Raw genomic sequence first — 20,528 nt, forward strand, 5'->3', positions numbered from 1 at the left:
CCTCTCCAACACCAACGACCCTCCAACGATCTATCCAAAGGTTAGGAAAGCTTGAACACACATCTTCAGGTGTTGGGATGTGTGACCAAGCCCTCCAGACCTTGGATGGTCATTGGAGGAACATTGGAGGATGCTCTCATTGGAGAGGAGTCCGATCCAAGTGTGCCCATGCATCTAGACACATGGGATGCAAAATGACTAAACCCCTCCCCCCCCCCTCCCAATGAACTGTAAAATGACTTCCCAATAGATGCTTCTCAGTGGTTAATTGTAGTGCAGGTTACATTGACAATGATGAGGCAACTGCTGCAACTTTGGATCCAGAAGGATGGTTGAGATCAGGCGACATTTGTTATATTGACAACAATGGTTTCATATTTGTTGTTGATCGGTTGAAGGACTTAATCAAGTACAAAGGGTATCAGGTAATTACACAATCAAACTTTTCTGTCTACTAATTACCAAAGTTGGGTTCAATAACCATATGAAAATGGAATTGTTTTCTATACACATTGGAATACACATTGTTTCAAAAACTTGAAAACAACATCTTCTGCGAAGCAGGGGGTGAGGTTGCGTACAACTTGCCCCTCCTAGACTCTGCAGTAGCGGGAGCCTCGTGCACTGGGTTTTTCTTTAGTGGGCGAACCTGTGGCACAACGATTAAGTTGTACTATTGCAACCTGTTGGTCACATATTCAAAACTTGGAAACAGCCTCTTCTGCGAAGAGGGGGTAAGGTTGCATACACACTTGCCCCTCCCAGATCTTGCAGTAGCAGGAGCCTCGTGCACGGAGTTGCTCTTTTTTTATTGAAATATTAAAAATACATCGATATCATATCAGAAGAAATGTTGCATTTCTAATTTTCTGTACATTATTGATGATTTCTTTTCAAATGGTCAAATGAGATGATCACTTGCCAACTTGGTCATAACCCCTAAAGTATATGAAGTGAGTTTCCACCTTTCCAAGTTGGTTTTTCTTCTTAATAAAGAGAGTTGGTGTTGGTTACCACTTCAATACCATGACCTAAATTTGCAATCTTCCTAGTACATGGAAAAAGGAAAATACTCTCTTCATATTCATGTTTTACTTTCTACAGGTAGCCCCTGCAGAATTGGAGAACCTGCTTCAATCCCACCCAGACATCATTGATGCTGCCGTAATTCCGTAAGTTTTATCTGAGTATGTAAATTTAAACAGTGATTTTGTGGAGAGGAAGGTTTCGAACAAATCATCGCAGTCCTTATTTCAAGAAGTTTTTCGGTGTTTTACATTTTGGTTCATTCCTGCTTCATGTTCCATTGCACCATGGTACTTCATGCAAAAGACATAGATGATGTGCAGAATGTGAGTAGATGAAAGAGGGAGAGGAACATTTACCTATAAAAAAAAAATTGACAATATTTTAGGTGTAGCTTTTATTGGGTAGACATCTGCAATACAGACTACCTAAGAAGTGGTTCTTAAATATCCACCATATGGCAGCTCAGTTGAGGGCCCAAATTTTGTGCTCAGGTGGATCATAGGGTCCCTTACTCACATATTAAATTTCAGTCTAAACAGAGTTTGCCAAGTAGAAAAATAAAGCTTTCAAAAATTAGGATTATCAGAGATTGGACAGTATCAGGCGTACCAGTAGACATGGACATATACACGGGATGATATTTGATTGAACTAAACTATGAAATTTAACATGTGGCTAACTTAAATCATGCCATTTTTATCGAATGGTCAGAATAACCACATTACTTGTCTGTTTGGCACAATGACAATGGCCCAGTGTAGGATCCCTTGGACTTGCCTAAGAACTTGTTGCCATAATTTTTTGAGTATGATTTGTGCTTGAGAGAGAGCTAAAAGAATTTACTGAAACAAAAAAATATGGCAGGTACCCAGATGAAGAAGCGGGTCAAGTGCCAATGGCCTTCGTGGTGAGACGGCCCCAAAGCACCATTGATGAATTACAAATCATGGAGTTCATTGCCAGACAGGTATTTCCTCCTCTATAACCATGTAATCTGTAAATTGAGAAAATCATGGCAAAAGTAATTGCTAATCACTATGTTCCTAACTAAATTTGGTCAGCTACATGAATCCTGTATCCTCATTCAATTCTATTTAAAGCCATATATGTTTTTGACCTCAAGCAATCTACTTCTGCTCACACCAATTCTTCTAGCTCCTCTAATCTGTACCATATCAATTCTAACTGGTGCATTTTTAGTTCTGTTTAAGGAGAGATCTAATATATCGAGTTCAAACATGTAATTCTCCCCAGAGTCTGGCTCTTTTTCTTCTTTTGTGTTCTTTTGTAACATTGGCATTGCATATAAACATAGTGAAAGTGATGCCAGGAAGGATGAGGTTTTGTGTGAACATACTGTCATTGTCTTTTGTAATGCAAGGGATTTGATGTCAATAAGTGAACAAGCAGAGTCTTAAAGGCTTTCGGTTTTTTGAAAGCACAGAATGCAGATGGCTTTTTCTTTTTGGGTTTTTTCTGGGATAGATGGGGAAAATGCAATGATCTAAAAGTAGTCACCAATTTTTAAATTTTTTTTTTTTCTTATTGGTTGTAGGTTGCACCGTATAATAAAGTAAGAAGAGTATCTTTCATTGATTCCATACCCAAGAATGCTACAGGTAAGACATTGAGGAAGGAGTTGGTAAAGCTTGCATTGTCAGCAACTGTTTCTAAACTCTGATTTTGTTTCTGTTGATTTAATTAAAACAGTACGGATTCGTGTACAGACGGTCTAAAGAAAATTAAGGTCTACTTCCATTTCTTTCTTCCTTCTTCTTTTGTGGAGTGTTTGAACATGATTTAAGGGTGATAATCCAACCATGTGATGGGGGTGCAGTCCTTCATGGATGTCAAGAATACCAATGATCAAGATACTATCACTAATTGGGGAAAACAATATCCCAAGTTATGAATCACCCACATGATACCACACCGGCTTGCCACCCTGGAAACTTGAACCCGAGTTTTCCCTATGGTTGGGCAGCAATGATGCCAAGCCCCCGAGGATACATTTTATGAAGTCAAACATTTTTCTGATAGTATGCCATAATTCCGGGGGATTTGGAACCTCCTCCCAGGATTGATAACTTAACAAAAGCTCATTGGAAAATTTAACTTTTAGGAAATACAGCATCTGTAATATGTAAGAGTTCATGCTGTTACAGCAGCCAATATTTACCAGCAACCAGTCTTGTAGGGGGTAGAGGTAGGGCCAACTTGGCTTGACAAGCATAAAAGGTCAAACAACAGAAGAACATAGAAAATAGGTACTTCTTCTAGTGGATGCAATATCAACAAAATCCCAGAGGTAGGTTTTTACCTGTTAAGTTAAAGGATCGGCACAAGCTTCCAAGATCTGTAATTGGGTTTCATACTTCTTGTCCACCGAGACATCTTGTTTGGGGAGAAGATATGGTGGCTATGGGACCATCAGTTCGCAGTCAAACCTAGGGTATTTCCGAGTACAAAAAGAACCAATGTGAATTCAAGGAAGAAGATGGTATTGATCAGTGCCCGATCCACCGTCCATCCAAAAATAGTGATTCCACCAGGATTTGACTGCAAATATGTTACTGCATAGCCAAGCATATCAAGTGAAAATGTGATTGGTGGAGAGATAAAACTAGCTTGTCTATGTAAACCTGTTATTTACATGAAATAAAACTGACTTGCAAGATGGACAAGAACTGCCTACATAAAATTCACAATCAAGGATGTGGCAAGCAACAGATCTAGTTGATAAGGTAGAAATAGAGAATTCCTCGCATAAAGACAACAGATCAGTCTGTATTGTTTTGCACATGAGCTACTGAAGTATTATTTGAAAGGATCATGAAAATGATATATAAGTAAAGATCTGAAAGCATTATAGTAGAAGCTTGACTAAAGTAGGTAGGAAATTTGTCCAACACATATCGAAGCTCCATCGTGGATTGAATTATCAAAAAAAGAGAAGGTTCTGCATGAAGAAGGTACCCAAGCAAAGCATGGGGATCACTAGAGAAAAAATTATGCGAGGGATGCAAAAAATATTGTTCCTGATATAGAAAGGGATTTGATGTTATAGTGAACAAAGCCTAGTACATAATTTAGATTTCTCATGTGCTATTGATCCTCAATCAAAAAGAGTAAGTGCATGTAGAATGCTAAGTAGAAAAACACAAAAACAAAACTATATCTGGTTTACATACCAAAGGCTTGTCTCTTGTGGTATGTAGACATATAGGATACTGGCTGTGTATTAATGGGATGTGCAAGATAATCTAATGACTCCAAATCACTTTCAGAGTAATTCATAGGTAATGAACCAGATGGATTCATGGCCTCCAAGCTCCCCGCGCTATTTGAGACTCTTAATTCAGAAGCATCAGTAGAATTGCATGTTAAAAGTGCATGCCATCTACATACAACCGATACTACTCCCTGAGCTCGATGGGAAATCTTGACGGCTGCATTCAAGCAAAGAATTATTCCAACAACCTGAACAATTGAGAAGACCTGCCAACAGTAAAGCAAAAGATCAACAAGAGACTCCAATATACAGGGAGATCATTTTTTATTTATTTAAAATGTGAATACAGATACATCAGTAATAGGGATTTTTGCAGAACTCCCACACTTGAACATCAAGCAAGAACATTGGATGACTGTGACATTCAAATACGTAACATTCTTTCCAACAATAAGAAAATTACTTATAAACTATATATATGGATGGAAGGAGAATTCAAGATTCAAGATTCACTCAACAAATTATACATATTAGAGTAACAATAAGCATTATACTTAACTGCAAAATCACACTCATTGATGAAATTGATGATTCTTCTGGATGCCATAGCCCGGAAGAGAGTCACAAACTGACTTGCTGTCACAACCAAGAATGCCAGAAGAAGAAAAATACGGAACCTATGGCTTATTTTAGAGAGATGAAGCCTTAGACGAAGGTGCTCCTCGATGAAGACTGAAACATCAGAATCCCTTTCCAAAAGCTTCCCATAATTTTCTAAGTGGATAACTTGCAAGTTACATACTAAATTGAACAGAAGGCAAGCTGTTAGAGAGATAGTGATCAAATATATCCATGAGATGACCGAGGCCAGTAACATAGCAACAGATTGCCACCAGAAATCATGATACGCGTATGCAATACGAATGACCTCACACGCAGTCTTCAAAAGGAAGCATGGAAATATCCAAAAAAAGAGCAAGCGGAAGAAGCCCTGAAGAGTATTTATAAAAAAAAAATTGGTTAGATTTATCTTGGCATTTTGCAAGTCCCTGTTGCAGGATCTTATGTAGAACCTTATAAGAAATTATTAGATAAAAAAAAAAAAAAAAAAACAAATACTCCACAGCATTCTAGAATAGTATATCTAGCAAAACAAATCAGGAATGATATAATTAACAGAATTTTGTTTAACTTACCGCTATAAAGTGAATAATTATGAGATAGTAAAGGAACAGCCTATGAGGAGCTCAAGAAAATTCAGATTCCTCTACTAGTATATTTAGCAAAACAAATCAGAAATGATATAATTAACAGAATTTTGTTTAACTTACTGCTGTAAAGTGAATAATTTATGAGATAGTAAAGGAACAGCTTAGGAGGAGCTCAAGAAAATTCAGCTAATCCCTAGAGGAATCTCAGTGCTAATTCAAGAAAACCAAATTCAAATCATCACTTCACTGTTCACAAATCAGCCAAAGGATAATAAATAAATCACAAATTCAAGACTTACAGAAAAGAATACTAACCCTCATTCACTGCCAGCAGAAAAAGGGGGAAATGAAAGGAACATCAAGATAAAAATAGAAAAGTGAGTACCAATGGAACAACAAGAGGAGAAAGTAAGAAAAACCGCAGAAAAAAAAAATGGTGAAGTTTTTAGTATAACAGAGCAGAAGTTCTTGAGATATGAATTTTGCTTGATGTTCTCAGAAATATTAATCGACTAAAAATGACTATAAACTACAAATTAGTACTCAAATGGAATATAGCTCTCTCCCTCCCCTCCCTTCTCTCTTTTAAGCAAGTATGGTTTAAAAAACCAAAAAATGGAGAATGGGAATTGCTCACCTGGATTTTCTCGGTATACTCCTTGCGAAATCTGAGCATTTGGCCATGAAGCCGATCAACAAAGAGGAATTTCCGGATACCATATTTACGAAGATTGTGGGAAACACAGCCAAGGGAAACTGCTGCAAGACACGACCGAGAGACGATGATGTCGAGCTCGAAGTTGTAAATCTGATGCTTTTCGCAGTCGTAACAGCTTGAGACTCTGAGTATCACAACTGGGATTGAAACACCCAGGAGAAGAAATGCAGCCCAAGAGAGGAGGAAGCCCAGTAGAGAGGACTGATGGAAACCGAAGAAACAGAGGAAGATATCTAGACGTCGCAGAATAGGATCGAGTTGGGTATCCTTCTCTTCTTCTTCTTCTTCTTCTTCTTGGGTTTGTTCTGGACCAAGAAGGGTGACCTGGACCTCGGTAGGAGATTCTTCTTCTATTTGGGTACGAGGGTTACCCATTACTGTGAGCTAGAAGGTCGAGAGAGAGAGAGAGAGAGGAGCAGCCAGAGGTGTTGAGGTACAGCTACGGATTGAACAGGTTAGGAGTTAATCTCTGCTTTTGGGTGGGCAAAAATTACATAGAATCATACAAATAGAAGCCGAGGAGAAGCAGCACCATAGAAGATATAGAATCTGCAACATGAAAGAGCTCTGAACTTTAAACTCGTAGCACTCAACGTTAATGGAGGCAATTTGTGTAATTCAGAGGCTTCAAGAGTTATAGGCCCCGTTTGTTACGCGGGGTGCCTGGGGTGGGATTTTAGTAGGAGTGGGTCCCACAACGAGATGGGCTGAGAGTTTTTAACATACAAGAATGGAAAAGTTATACTTTGCCTTAGCTTTTTATCTTTACTATTCCACGATTGTTTGGTTGATAAGTAAAGAGAGGGAGAGAGATAAAGGGAAAAACAGAGGATTTCATGACTTCCATTTATCGGAGAGCTCCAACGTCCAAGCTTCAAATGGGAAACAACGAGTGGATTTCAAACTCAGAGGGTAATATTCTCCATCTTCTTCTTCAATCCCTAATTTTTTGTAATCCCTAATTTTTTGTAAGTTTGCATCACAACGGGAGCCCCCTTCTCCTCCTCTTCTTCTTCTTGTTTGATTTCCCCTTTTTTTCTCCTTTTTTTTTTTTTTTTTTATTTGGGTTTTGCAGATGAGACGCTTTTTATTCTATCCCCCCTTCTTCTTCTTTTTTTTTTTTCTTTCAATGCTTGCAGTTCAGGCGTAGAGTGATGAGGTTCTTTATTTCCCTTCTTTTTTCTGTTTGATCTTGTCATCTCCTTCTCTCTTCTTCTTCTTCTTGTCCGATGTCCCTTTTTTTTTTCTCCCTCCAACAACTTTTCCTGCAAAGTCCCACCAATTTGGTAGGACTTTGTGAAGGGTTGGGGTGGGAGAATTATACATCCACGTCAATCGACTAGGGATTGCATATATTTTTGTTGTCGTTTGAAAACCCCACCCTTGATAACCAAACAACTTCAAAAGCCATGGGGTGGTATAGTTCGTACAACTATTCCACCCCTTAAGTCTCACCCCATGTAACTCCCCACCAAACAAACGAGGCCATAGGGAGTACTAAGTCTACTGACAAGGCGACAACTTGGGACGCGAGGGGGAGAAGTTGGAAAGGAAAGTAAAATGTCCAAAGCCCATTACTACCGTCAAAAACGAGAATTTGGTTCATTTATTATTAAGGGGAGGGTGGGTGCGGTAACTTTAGCTTTGTTTGGATGGTAAGAAAAGAAAAAAATTGAAATGAAAAAAAGTCAGATAATATTATAATCACATAAAATAATGGAGTGAGATGTATGGTTTCAAGTATCGGAATTGTATTGTATCAGTTGAGACTGATCTTCGATCCTTGATCGATCCAGATCGATTATTCGTATCGTTTCAGAGGCAAAATAGTAAAAAAAAATGTATTTTTTCTAGAAAGCAAGAGGCAAAATGATTGATATACATCAATCTCCTCTGTTAGTGATCCAGATATCAACACCAATACCAATAACTAAATCCATGTTGAGATGAGATGTTCACTATGAGCATTAATACCATTTTATATCTTATCATCGTTATAAAAAGTTTGAGTATCTTGTGAATGGTTTTAGTTGACACATAAGCACTTGAACTCATTGTTGGTATTATTATTATTATTATATTTTTTTTATTTCATTCCTTATCCACCAAACAAAGTCACATAGGTAAACAAAAAATTTGATAGAAAATAAAAGCCAAACACAATAAGACAAAAATTTATGAGAGAGAGATGTAGCACATTTTCTTAGTAGCTCAAAGAACTTTTTCCTTAAAATTTATTCTTTTTCTGCTTCTAGTAATCTTCAAATTTTTTTTTTCTTTATCAGTTCAATTTGCTTTTAAATCCTATACATTCATCCTTGATCTCATAAATTTTTTCTCCTTCTTTTCTGACCCTCCAAACATAGCCCAGACTGTTTTTCTTTTTTTTTTTTTTTTGGTAGAAAGCCCAGAGTCCCCAGACTGTTATGCGTATCGAAATGGTCTTTGAATAGTCAAAGATTGCGAGTGGACCTGTGTATCCTGAAAACGAAATGGAATTTGGAAGTCCAAGACGACGGAAATATCTGGGTGGGCCCCATTTTTAAGGTTGCCGTTTTTCTTTTTCTGTTCGATGGGGCCCAATAAAGCACAATGGTACAAGCCCACGTTCCGTCCGTGGAAGCCATACCCACGTGATTTACATTTAACTTTGGTGGGACCTGGCTAACCTCATAATTTTTCTTTTTTTTGGGGTAGGTGCTTTTTCTTTCTTCTGGTAGAAAATCTCATCAAGCTTCATCCCTACTGTATGCAAAGAATCATAGATAAAGGTCTCAATATCGGGTGTCCAGTGTTACTCATAGAGGTAGGTTCGATTGAGCCCGATAAGTTTATGGCTTGACTTGGGGTGATCCGATTAATAAACGTGAGTTCAACATGTTTATAAACAGATAATACACAATACAACCACCTAGCCTGATGGGTGTCCGATCTAGCCCAACCCCTTTAATTCTACTTAATTTCATATTTATCACCAATAAAATTGAAGAGTAAAGCAAAAAAATACCAAGTGGGTTTGCTCCAATTTTCAAGATGAACAAGAGATTTATTGATGAACAAGCGTTTTTAACAATAGAAAATGAAATTTATGTAATTGCAGTGGTGAATTATTGGTAGGTTTGCAGGATATGCTTTCGGTAAAATTGTGCTTTCAGTGGAATAGGCTTGTCAGCTTGAATACTTCGACTGTTACATCGATGTTGGGAAGGCCTATTTAGAGCCTCTTTAATGCCCATTTAGGGATCCAGAGACTAAGCGGACCGATTATAAATCATACCATGCATGTCCGTTGTCACGCCCCGTTCACTTAGAACCAGCCCGGTGATTGGGTTCCCTCCGGGTAACCCAAAACCATCAGGATCATCTAATACAGTACCCACAACATAGCAAGTCACAAGTGATCAATGGAATATAATAATATAATACAGCGGAAGCCTTGTCATAAATGATCACTTGTAATTTCTCCTATACTCTTGATACCCAAATTGTTATACATAAAGTATTTACATGTGGGTTCGTGGGCATGATATTTATACAAGAAATAACAATTTAAATATCGAGAGCACAAAGTGAAATATACCAAAAGAATCAAAAGGGTACAGTGAATAGGATCTATCATTGTTGCCTAGTAACACAACTCTCATACTTCACCGTATTCGAATTCTTTTAGGAACCCACCAATCCCCCACTGGGGTTTCTTCAGTGGGACCCGGCACAGGTTCCTCTACAGAGTATCCTGCAAAATCATCTAAAAAGATGTATACACGAGGGGTGAGCTCACTAGCTCAGTAAATGGAAAAACAGATGCACACAAGCAAATGCATTCCAAATGATATTAAATGCATGAGATTCATTTTAATCCTAGTCCACCTAAACAAATCATTCTAGGTTATAGGTAACGTGCTACTCACAATCATAGTGCACGTATGCCCCGGGTTCAAGATGCGTTCTCCATCCCGCGATTTGTCCATAGGATTGTTGGAGAAGACCCACCGTGAGCACTCAAAAAAGTAAATCATAGCCAAACCACAGTAGAAATGTAAATCGTGGTCGAACAACAGTAGAAAAGTAAATCGTGGTTGAACTATAACAGAAATTAAAAGCAGTATAATTGGCCCTTTAAATATATCACCAAAGTTTCCAACTATCCTATTGATCAACCAGACGTACTTCTAACCACCATGACGGTCCGCGACCGACACTTCCCCCAGTGATAACCCAACACGTAAACCCCTATTGGGAAGGGTAGTAGCACGAGGGAATATGAAATCCTAGCTACATGCTCTTATATGAGATAATACAACTGCATAGTATTTTCGTGTCTCATTCCACGGTGTACCAATACATTTGTTTTCAAGCCGACTACGGCATCTAATTTAGATTTCACATATATAATTGAAAAACATCATCATCATAATCCATCATATGATAAATACATCCTCAAGATTTCAAGCAAGTAATCATGCACATGGAATTAGAGATACAACATGTTCAATTCTAAGTGCATCATTCATTCATCAATCATATGCATGAGAATGGCAATCGGAATGTCAATATAGTCTATGAATGTATAGGATGCCAAAAATATTTTGAAAATTAAGATTAAAGTCCTCTCCCTACTTACAAAATTTTGTAGAAGATTCAACACTCGCGGTACAGGTAAGATCCGAAGTGAGAAGATGAGTTTCTTGAAACCTAGCACAGATAAAGGGTTTAGAAATGCGTCATAATCGAGACTATAAATAACGTAGGATATGATCACGACACATTTAATAGCGTGAAGAAGGTTGTCGGTGAATTTGGTTTCAATCGGAGCTCATTTGGGCTACAGGTGGGTAGGAGAACCCACCTGTGTAGTCCCCCTAGACCGGTGGGTCATACTAGCAGGTCAGACACCCACCGGTCTCACCCGCCAGTAGAACCAGAGGTGTCAGGGGTGACTGGTAGGTCACACCAACAGGTGCCCACTGGTTCTCTCGGATTTTTCTATTTTCCTTCTTTCTTCCGTTTCAACTCTTGGAAACCCCATATGGCTTCCCACTTCATTCCCCACACATTTCAAGCCTCTTTTACCTGATTATTCCATAGATTTAAACCATCAACAAGATTTGGGAAAAAAAATCATACCTTGGCTTGAAAACCCCAAATATTGGGATTTGTCTTTCCAACTCAAATGTCACTCCAATAACTCTCAAATACTTGTTTCCCTTCTCAAAACCTTCAAGGAAATCACACATTTGTTTCATTATCCTTTAGGTTCAACCACATACACAAAGGGTTTCATCATATCTAAAAAGTTTATGGCGTTGTTTACCTTAGAGTGTAGATCTCAAGATACCAGACACTATTCCGATGATGGAAAGGTGAATCGCGGCTCTGGAATCCAAGGGGAAAACCTCCTTCCTCTTCCTTCTCTCCTTCTTCATCTTTTCTCCCTCTTCTTTACTCCCTTCACCAACTTTGCTAAAATCATAAATGGGAGAGAGAAAAGGGGGTTTAAGTGCTATTTGTACTTTGGTTCATAAATATCTTGTAGGACATGTTTGGTTTTGCCTATTTATGGACCAAAACACATTAATTTGTCTTTCTGGGCGATGTAGCCAACATCATCAGGCATATAAGGCCTCATTGCGATGACGAGGTCAAAATACACGTGCTCATCCAAGTTGGGTTTGCAAGGGCCCACATTACCCAAATAGGTGGGTCACACTGGTGGGTCTCACATCTACCAGTGACACCCCCCAGTTGGCCAAACAAGTCCACCTTGCTATATTTTGAAGGAAAATGAAATCTTAATATGTACTTCGCTCTCGTCACATGTTGTGGACCAAGGTTCTATCATTCAGATACAATAGCGTACATTTCCTATTCATATATGGTCTTGTGATATGTGCAAGGGCACGACTTAGACGTGTGGATCATCTCAGGTACCGGCTCCATCTTATCTGCCCATCTTGCATTTGACGTCACCCTTGTCGTCATACACCATAAGGCACCGGCATCAACCCGTTCCGGTTTAGACCCTGCAAGACCAAACCGAACAAATCAATCAATAATCTGGGTTCAAAGAGTAGGGCTCTACATCCGCCCTAGCTAAGCTCGTTTAGCTAAACAGGCATTCATGATGCAACCTTAGAATTTAGTCGAGCCTGACTAGGCCTGATCAAGACCGACCCATCTCGATCGATTGACACCCCTACACAGTTCCCTGTCTCCTTTACATCTCCCCAACTTTGTTTCTCCCCTGGCCCCCGCATAGGCTATAGTGGGTGCTGCAGCAAATTCTCTGTAGCTTCCCCCACCCCCCACAGCTACAAGTGGTGCTTAGCCAAAATAGATGACAAAGAGATGAAAAAGAGGGTTCCAAAACATAATAGTCGTGGACAAATAACATATATAAAACATGAGATACCCAAAAATATTTATGAAAGGGTCCTTTTAGGCGTCATTAGGCCTAGTGAAGTGTAATGCTTCACAATTTGCCACTTGGTCGCACATGGATTAGTCCAATGATAGAGGATTCTACATACATTTTAGGGAAATTTACCACACCACCCCCTGGAGAATGCCACAATTAGAAGACCACCCCCTCTGTTTCACCAAATTATATTCATACCCCTAACCTTCAGTCACTATTAAGGAATATACTTTATTTGCTGATGTCAGTAATCATATTTTATTTTAAATACGAAAATGCCCTTATTAAATACGAAATACCAAAACTACCTTTACAATAAGTTAATATTTCTTTACCCAAATTGATAGGTTACCTTGCTTTCAAATTGCCACTGTTGGACCACCAACGATCGTTCACTGCAGTGGCAGCGGCATCAACGACGAATGGCGACCTGCAGGACCTCACACCGGTGATCGTTCATTGCAGCGGCAACGGCATCAACAATGGATGGCGACCTTGCGGCGACCTGCAAGATCTCACACAGGCGAACGTTCATTACAGCAACAACGGCATCTGCGACAGATGACGACCTGCAAAACCTCACGGTAACTGGGCGAAACAACTTGCATATAAGAGTACAGGTAATCCAGCTCAGTCTCTCCACTCTGCAACCCAAAAGTAATAGCTTCTAAGAAGTTGTTAAATCCCAATGGCAGCATCCAAGAATGCTAGTTTTGCCTCTTCTTTGTCTTCTTCAAGTTCGAGTTATGAAGTGTTCTTGAGCTTTCATGGAGAAGACACTCGCACCAACTTCACTGTCACCTGTACCATGCATGGGTTGATGCTAGGGTTAACACTTTCAGAGACCACGAAGAACTCCCAACGAGAAATAAGATTGGGCTGGAGCTAATCACTGCGATCGAGCAGTTGTGAATCTCTATCCCCATCTTCTCGAAGAATTATGCTTCCAGTAAATGGTGTCTCATTGAGATCACTAAGATCTTTGAATGCAAAAACACAATGTCGTTCTGCCCATTTTATACAATATCGAACCCTCGGCAGTGCGGAACCAGACCGAGAGCTATGCAAAGGCCTTTGAGAAACACCAAATCTATTTTGACCATAGCAATTCTTTGGGGAAAACCACAAAACAAAAATAACCTTTGCAAAAGCTTTTTGTACCTCTGTCGGCATCAGTGGGCGTATTCCCGAGATACATATCTGGTTTCTCTGTACATGGGTCGAGATTGCACACCTTAGCAGCCACAGGGACTGAAGTAGCAATAGAGGAGTTGGATTCTGCCGTTGCAAGTGAAGATGATGATGCCATTTCTGAAGTTGAATCTAATGCTTTGGAGACAAGTGAAACACCTTCCTTGAGTGCCAGTGCCAATGCCAGTGCTACTCTAACTGTTAAATCAAAACGCTCAAGACTAGCTAGGAAGAGTGAGATGCCACCTGTGAAGGATGAGGATTTGGTTCTTGGTGCAACTTTTACAGGGAAAGTAAGATCAATCCAGCCATTTGGTGCTTTTGTTGATTTTGGAGCTTTCACAGATGGGTTGGTACATGTTTCTAGGTTGAGTGATAGTTTTGTTAAGGATGTTGGAAGCTTGTCTCCATAGGCCAAAGAGGTGAAGGTGAGGTTGGTAGAAGCAAATACTGAGACTGGACGGATTTCTCTATCAATGAGGGAGAATGATGATGTTAGTAAGCCCAGCAACAGAAAGATGCTACAGCTACTGGGGATAAGCCAAGAACTACGAGAAGGAACGGCACAAAGTCAAACAAAAAACGAGATGAGGTACGAAGAAGTGGAAGGGAGCTCTGAGAGACGTTGGATCATTTAAGGGATGGTAAGGGTATAACGGTCATTTTAAGTCGACACTTAATAGTGACTGAAGGTAATGGGTCTGAGTATAATTTGGTGAAACAGAGGGGGTGGTCTTATAATTGTGACATTCTCCAAGGGGTGGCGCGGTAAATTTTCTTACATTTTAATTACCAATTTTTAGTTCAAATTAAGCAAGGAAAGTTACTCAAACTTTCATTCAAAGTTTTAGTAAAATTACCAAAATAACATAAAATGGAGATAAATATAAAATACAAAATGATATCTTTTGTAATTTTAATTACTTTCTCTAAAGTTGAAATTGTACCATTGAGATATTTGTCTGATCTTCTATCACATGGATTAACCCATGTACTTACATATGGTAAGTAGTGAAATGTTAATAGTTCACTAGGCATACTGATGGGAAAGAAAACCGTTTATGAAACACAAGGTACACCAACCAACATAGTTTCTCTAAATGTTAGGTACTCAAAATGTAATTTTTCTTTTTATTTTACTTTATTTTTTTAATGCGAAGGAAAATGAAAGGTCCTAGTACTCAAAACATAATATAACCATCATGAGTCGGAGTATCACTATACATTATGTACCAAAGTGTAATTTACTTATGGAAAAAAAAATGCCTGGTTGCATGGCTCCTATGCCTTGACACAGGGACATGAGAAATTATTGTCCACCCCTTCAGAAATAAAAAATCCCATTAACATTGATGCCTCTACACTCTCTCATTGGCCCCATACTGGTGTAGTGGCCAGTGATCAAGCATCAATCTCTTGTCCTTTAAACAAATAAACAAATTAAAAATCAGTTGATAAAGACCTTAATTTTGAAATGCAATGGCTCTATAAAAACCTTCTTAACAAATCAGATTCAGCACAGAGAAGAGCACCGATAAAAGATTCAAGAGACCCGTATCTAAACTCTTTCTGCTGGCACAGGATACATAACTGTACATGCCAGGACACAGAGAATACTTGGAGAGGTCATTGGATTTCAGCAGTTCAAGTGGGTTGAACTGCAAGAGTACCTGCAAAGTTTGTATATGCCTCTGTAATTAGATAAACAAATGGGATCATTGTTTATCTGAAGCACCAGAAAGAGCACAATTGACAAGCTCTCTTCTCAAGATCTTCCCAGAAGTAGTTTTTGGAATTGAGTTAATGAAAGTAACTCTGCGTATCTTCTTGTATGGTGCCACCTAAAGAAAAGAAACCATAAAATGAAGGTAAAGATATAGATGAAACCCATGAAAACACAGAAAAATAAATTGTTCTTTTGGTTGTGGGAAGTAACATCCATGCCTGTTTAGCAATAAAATCCATTACTTGAGCTTCAGTAAGATTACTCCCAGGTTTCTTCACTGTAAACGCCATGGGAATCTGGCCCCCTTCTTCATCTGGGTACCTTTTTATATGTGGCACAAACACAAGAAAGTTCATATAAATTTGCATCAAAGTAGCACATAAGTGGAAAAGATGATGATAGGCACACTGCCTGTGTGTGGTAAGTTAGCGTTAATGGGCAGCATCAGTCATTTCAAGGGGGCTGGAAGAGAGATAGACAAGGCGCTTGCTAGCTTGTGGCATACAGGCGATGCGTCCAGTCTTTTCTCAAAATAAAAATAGCCAAGGAGCTTTTAGATCAGGGTTTTAAAAATCGGATCGAATCAATGGCTGGCCAAGGCCATTTCAAGTCGATGTCAGGAATTAGTTAGAATGGGCCAAATATGTCTTAACCCTACAAATCCAATCTGGATTAACCGATCAGGATTGGTTGGAATCCAGATCTGAAAAGATCCTAACATAAGGTGGAACCTTGGCTCAACGAACCCAAACCTGCCCAAAGCAGGCCAGGGTTGGGCATTTCAGCCCACAGAATGGGCAAGGGTTGAGATTCCAGGCCCGTGCTAAGGTTGGGCCAAGGCTCAGCCGAGGTCTTGGGTTCAGCCCAAGCCAACCCGGCTCCGTTGCATCACCCCTAGTTTTAGCATAACAAATTTTAGAATCGGCTTGTAGATATGGGTGATTCTAATCCGACTCACCAACTACACTAGGTAGTTGTTATGCTACATCTATTATCCAATGCTAAATGGCACCACACACTTGATCAAAGGTAAAACTATAAGATACATACGGAATCACAGCAGCATCAATAATTTCCGGATGGGATTGAAGCAATTGCTCTAGCTCTGCTGGTGGAATCTGCGACAATTTTTTTATAGATTGAATAAGATATGACTAAACTTCAAGGCTAAAGAAAGCATTCATGACCACAACATGTATATACGAGTGTGGATCATGGTCTCTTACAAGAACCATTATCGTATGGTCTGATCCATACAAATGGAATCCATCACAGGGTTTTTTCTTGGGTGGATTTCATCTGTATGGATCAGTCCATACAAGAATGAATCTCATACGACGACCTGATCCGCTCTCCGTATATACCTCTTAATAATATGTTGATTTAAACTACCTGATATGCTTTGTATTTGATCAATTCCTTCAACCTATCAACAATGAAAAGGAAGCCATCAAAGTCAAAATAACAAAGATCACCAGTTTTTAACCAACCCTCTGGGTCCAAGGTTGAAGCAGTTGCCTTGGCATCTCCAGCATAACCTGCGTTTCAACAACCACTACTGTTTATGAGACAATTCATCAAACAAAGAGGCAGGGTATTGGTTTTAAAATGGTTGAAACTATAATTTCAAAAATCAAAATTTGATTGGTTGATCATAGCCAATTTATATTGGGATCGACTATGACTGATCCTGATTCAAACCGATTCTAGGTATTGGTCACTGGATTGCTGAGTTTTCAGATCTAAGGGCCATAGTTGGATTGGATCAGAGTTGGCCAAAATTGGTCTGAAATTGGAAGTACTCAACCTCAGATTTACCCTAACCCTTGATTTTGAACAAGGATCAGTCGAGCTGAATCAACTGAGTCAGGATTAACCTCGGCTGATTGGATCCGATTTTTAAAATTATGAATCAATGTGACTTTTCTTTTTTATTTCTGCATCATTAAATGGAAATTTGCAATTTATGTATTTAATAAGGATGCTTGTTAGGAAACTATATACATCACCTCTCATGATGATTGGTCCTCGTAACCACAGCTCTCCCTGTTGGCCTGGAGGCAAGGGGTCCTTAGACTTAGGATCAACTATCTTGGCTTCCATATTCATAACTAGTCGGCCCACAGAGCCATATCGCTTTGCCTCCTCAGACCCTACCATCCTTGCTCCAGCGCCTGTTGATTCGGTCAAACCATAGCCCTAAGACATCAAAGAAAGTTGAAAGTTTTTGTTGCGAAGACAACATTTCCTATCCTACTATGTAAATTCTTTGGCACGCCCTCTTACATATCACTCTCTCTCTCTCTCTCTCTCTCTCTCTCTCTCTCTCTCTCTCTCTCTCTCTCTCTCTCTTCATAAAGCGCCCCTATTGAATGATTCAATCATCCACCCTCTCATAGAGTTGCACAAAAAACTCCTACGATGAGGCAATGAGCAGCAACGAGGATCCAACAGCTGGGGTGCATGTCAGGGTCCTCCCAGCCATTGGATCCTCACTATCACTCACCGTATAGGATTTGAATTCCATAGAATTGTAGAATTATATGTGGAAAACTGCACTCTAACATCTTAGTGGACCTATAGCTTCTCTCTTTGATTTTTCTTAAGCAAACGGTGAATGCTATTTCCTAGTTTAAGTCATAGACTAAACAAAGAACGATTCAGTGGCAGTGCTTTGAATCCATTCAGAAGTAGCTCGACATAAGCATCTTTGTTGTTTGTGCTCTTATGCTTCATTTGGTATGCATTCTAGGTTGATAATGCATTCCAAAAAATTATATCAAATGCAGTCTTAGTTGCAAAAAGTCCTCTATATGATTCCAAATGCTTTCAAAGTATAGTTGTATATACTTCAGTCTCTTTAACCATAATTAGAGTTGAAATCTTCTTTAGGAGTGATTCGGATCCTTCCCTTAGTGCCCATCGCCCAAATCGGCTCATTGTTACTTGGACGAGCCACATGGCGAGACGAGGCGATGATTCAACAGTTTGAGAAAGACACAGATAATAAGGTGTTGATAGAGCCTCAAAAAACGAGACTCCAAGAATTGTTGGATTATCGTCTCGCCACATGGGGCTCATCCAAGTAACTATGGGCAAGACCTAAGAGATGGGCGCCAGGAGTGGGGTTTCTGAACCCACAAAAAAATTGAGTTTAAGAAGAGGCTGTTTTGATTTTAGTTATTTAACTATTTAACCGATTAAAATATATTAATTTTAATTTATAGGGATATTAAATAAATAACACCATCCCACATCTTCAACGACCTTTTCTTTTCCTATTCCTTTGTTTTCCCAAATTTTTTTTACAGAAATTAATTTTAATTTATATATTATGCTACGTTGCTACATTTGTTATGCATTCTGGATCAATTGAATGAGCGAATTTACCTGTTGTATTTCGAGGTTGGGAAACCGAGACACGAACCTTTCGATGATCTCCTTCCCCAGCGGCGCTCCTCCGCACACCACCCCATGGAGCGAGCTGAGATCATACTTCCCCACCACCTCAGACTTCACCATTGCCACCACAAGCGGTGGTGACAGCGACATGAAGGACACCTTATATGCCTCTATCGCTCTCAGCATCCCTTCGAAATCGAAACTCTCCATCAGCACCATCGTCTCCGCCAAAGCCACAGCTCTCACACACATTAACAGCCCGTATATAAGGAACATTGGCATTGTAACCAGCAACACCGTCTCCGGCCGCGGCGCGGTGAACCCGGCGATCAACGCGATGAGGTTCCGGTGAGTCAACACCACACCCTTGACTTGACCGGTTGTTCCCGACGAGTACATAATCGCTGCCGAGTCTAATTGGTCCACCTCGATCGGTTCCAGTTCCGAACCCAACGTCGTTGTCGTCGTCGTCCTCATCATGGATTCGAAATCAGGCGAGTCCAGGAGAACCGTGCCATGACGGAAAGAAGGGAGATTTCCGACGGTGGCCGACGTGGCGAAGGCGATCACTGGTTTGCTGATCTCGATTTGGTGGGAAATCTCGGACTTTGTGCTAGCTGGGTTGGCGGGAGAGATTACGACGCCGATGGAGAGGAGAGAGAAGTATAGTATTGGGATTTGGAGAGACGTTGGGGATAGTATGAAGGCGGTGTCGCCTCTGGAGAGGCCACTTGTAATTTGCAGATAAGCGGAAAGGGCTTTGACTCTGCCGATGAATTGGGAGTGGGAGAAGCGGTGGCCTGTGGCGGCATCGATGAGTACGGTGGTGTTTCCCGGCGATAAGCTGGTGTTGCGAAGGAAAGATAGGGCATGAGCAGCGGCGGAGAAGGGGATGGTCTCCGGCGGGAGTGGGACCGGGGGTCTGAGGCTATGGTAGATCTGTGTGCTAGAGCAGAAACCGCTCTTTGGATCGATCGAAAGATTGAGACTGGTTTCCTTCATCATTTCTGCTGCTTCTTCTCCACTCCCTGATGGATGTCAACTTCAAATTAAGACACCCTATGGGTAGCTCAGTTGGCAAGAGCAACTCACAATAAAAGTTGTGAAGAATCCAATTCTCCTTGGGCCTACCTAAGAGAAAAAAGAAAAACAAAATACAAAAAACCAAAAATAAAAAATAAAAAACAAAAACAACAACCAAGGCATTGTTTGATTACGTTTCTGTTGTTACATAAATAGCATAAATGTAGCCGTAGAAACAACTTTTCATGTTTTCAAAAATAAAAATAGATTTTTTTATATTTGATAAATCTATTTTTCAAAAAATTTTTTACAAACATAATGTCACTAAAAAACCTAATAATATTATCAAATGCTCAAAAGAGAAAGAGGGTTCGATTGCCTCTTTTTAGGTTTAAATAGTTGAGAAATTTATTGGGCACAATAACCTTTTTTTCTCTCAAACTCTTTTCTAGAAACGACAAAACAAGTCAGTTTCTACAAACGACGAAACGAGTTCGACTTGTTTCGTCAAAGTCGTTTCTAGAATTATAAATAGACATAAATTTTGATTTATGTTTCTAAAAATGGGTGAAACGGAA

At 39.7% G+C, this 20,528-nt stretch overlaps 3 protein-coding genes across 4 annotated transcripts in view; 1 reads left to right on the forward strand and 2 right to left on the reverse strand.

The window, feature by feature from the left end:
* Positions 1-2,795, forward strand: part of LOC122080076 (4-coumarate--CoA ligase-like 9) — a 6,334-nt gene extending 3,539 nt beyond the window's left edge. Inside the window, exons 3-6 of the mRNA XM_042646953.1 lie at positions 280-425; positions 1,105-1,172; positions 1,894-1,996; positions 2,585-2,795. Coding sequence (XP_042502887.1) covers positions 280-425; positions 1,105-1,172; positions 1,894-1,996; positions 2,585-2,710 — 443 coding nt within the window. The 3' untranslated portion in view covers positions 2,711-2,795. The remainder of the gene's footprint in view (positions 1-279; positions 426-1,104; positions 1,173-1,893; positions 1,997-2,584) is intronic.
* Positions 2,796-3,131: 336 nt separating this feature from the next.
* Positions 3,132-6,853, reverse strand: LOC122080077. Its single transcript, XM_042646955.1, has 4 exons — positions 6,110-6,853; positions 4,821-5,252; positions 4,221-4,527; positions 3,132-3,602 (listed from the first exon to the last, which is right to left on the reverse strand). The coding sequence occupies exons 1-4, from the start codon at positions 6,563-6,565 to the stop codon at positions 3,460-3,462; spliced, it is 1,338 nt and encodes a 445-aa protein (XP_042502889.1). The 5' UTR covers positions 6,566-6,853; the 3' UTR covers positions 3,132-3,459.
* An 8,413-nt stretch (positions 6,854-15,266) lies between these two features.
* On the reverse strand, positions 15,267-20,029 carry LOC122079311 (4-coumarate--CoA ligase-like 9). Of its 2 annotated transcripts, none has more exons than XM_042645676.1 (6): positions 18,916-20,029; positions 17,535-17,724; positions 16,918-17,063; positions 16,576-16,652; positions 15,744-15,846; positions 15,267-15,640 (listed from the first exon to the last, which is right to left on the reverse strand). In XM_042645676.1, the coding sequence occupies exons 1-6, from the start codon at positions 19,930-19,932 to the stop codon at positions 15,515-15,517; spliced, it is 1,659 nt and encodes a 552-aa protein (XP_042501610.1). In that variant the 5' UTR covers positions 19,933-20,029; the 3' UTR covers positions 15,267-15,514. The 2 variants fall into 2 exon arrangements, with proteins under 2 accessions (XP_042501610.1, XP_042501611.1); XM_042645677.1 differs by having other exon boundaries at positions 16,576-16,643; positions 18,916-20,025.
* Between the last annotated feature and the right edge of the window lie 499 nt (positions 20,030-20,528).

This window comes from Macadamia integrifolia, chromosome 5 (genome assembly GCF_013358625.1).
Source record: "Macadamia integrifolia cultivar HAES 741 chromosome 5, SCU_Mint_v3, whole genome shotgun sequence".
NCBI lineage: Eukaryota > Viridiplantae > Streptophyta > Magnoliopsida > Proteales > Proteaceae > Macadamia > Macadamia integrifolia.

Coding starts and splice junctions, on each gene's coding strand:
- LOC122080077 (XM_042646955.1), bottom strand. CDS start 6,565: ATGGGTAACCCTCGTACCCAAATAGAAGAAGAATCTCCTACCGAGGTC. Junction 5,253..6,109: donor AGTATACCGAGAAAATCCAG/GTGAGCAATTCC, acceptor AATACTCTTCAG/GGCTTCTTCCGCTTGCTCTT. Junction 3,603..4,220: donor CCACAAGAGACAAGCCTTTG/GTATGTAAACCA, acceptor TTGGCTATGCAG/TAACATATTTGCAGTCAAAT.
- LOC122079311 (XM_042645676.1), bottom strand. CDS start 19,932: ATGATGAAGGAAACCAGTCTCAATCTTTCGATCGATCCAAAGAGCGGT. Junction 16,653..16,917: donor TCAAATACAAAGCATATCAG/GTAGTTTAAATC, acceptor TCTATAAAAAAA/TTGTCGCAGATTCCACCAGC. Junction 15,641..15,743: donor TGGATTTTATTGCTAAACAG/GCATGGATGTTA, acceptor TCTTTTCTTTAG/GTGGCACCATACAAGAAGAT.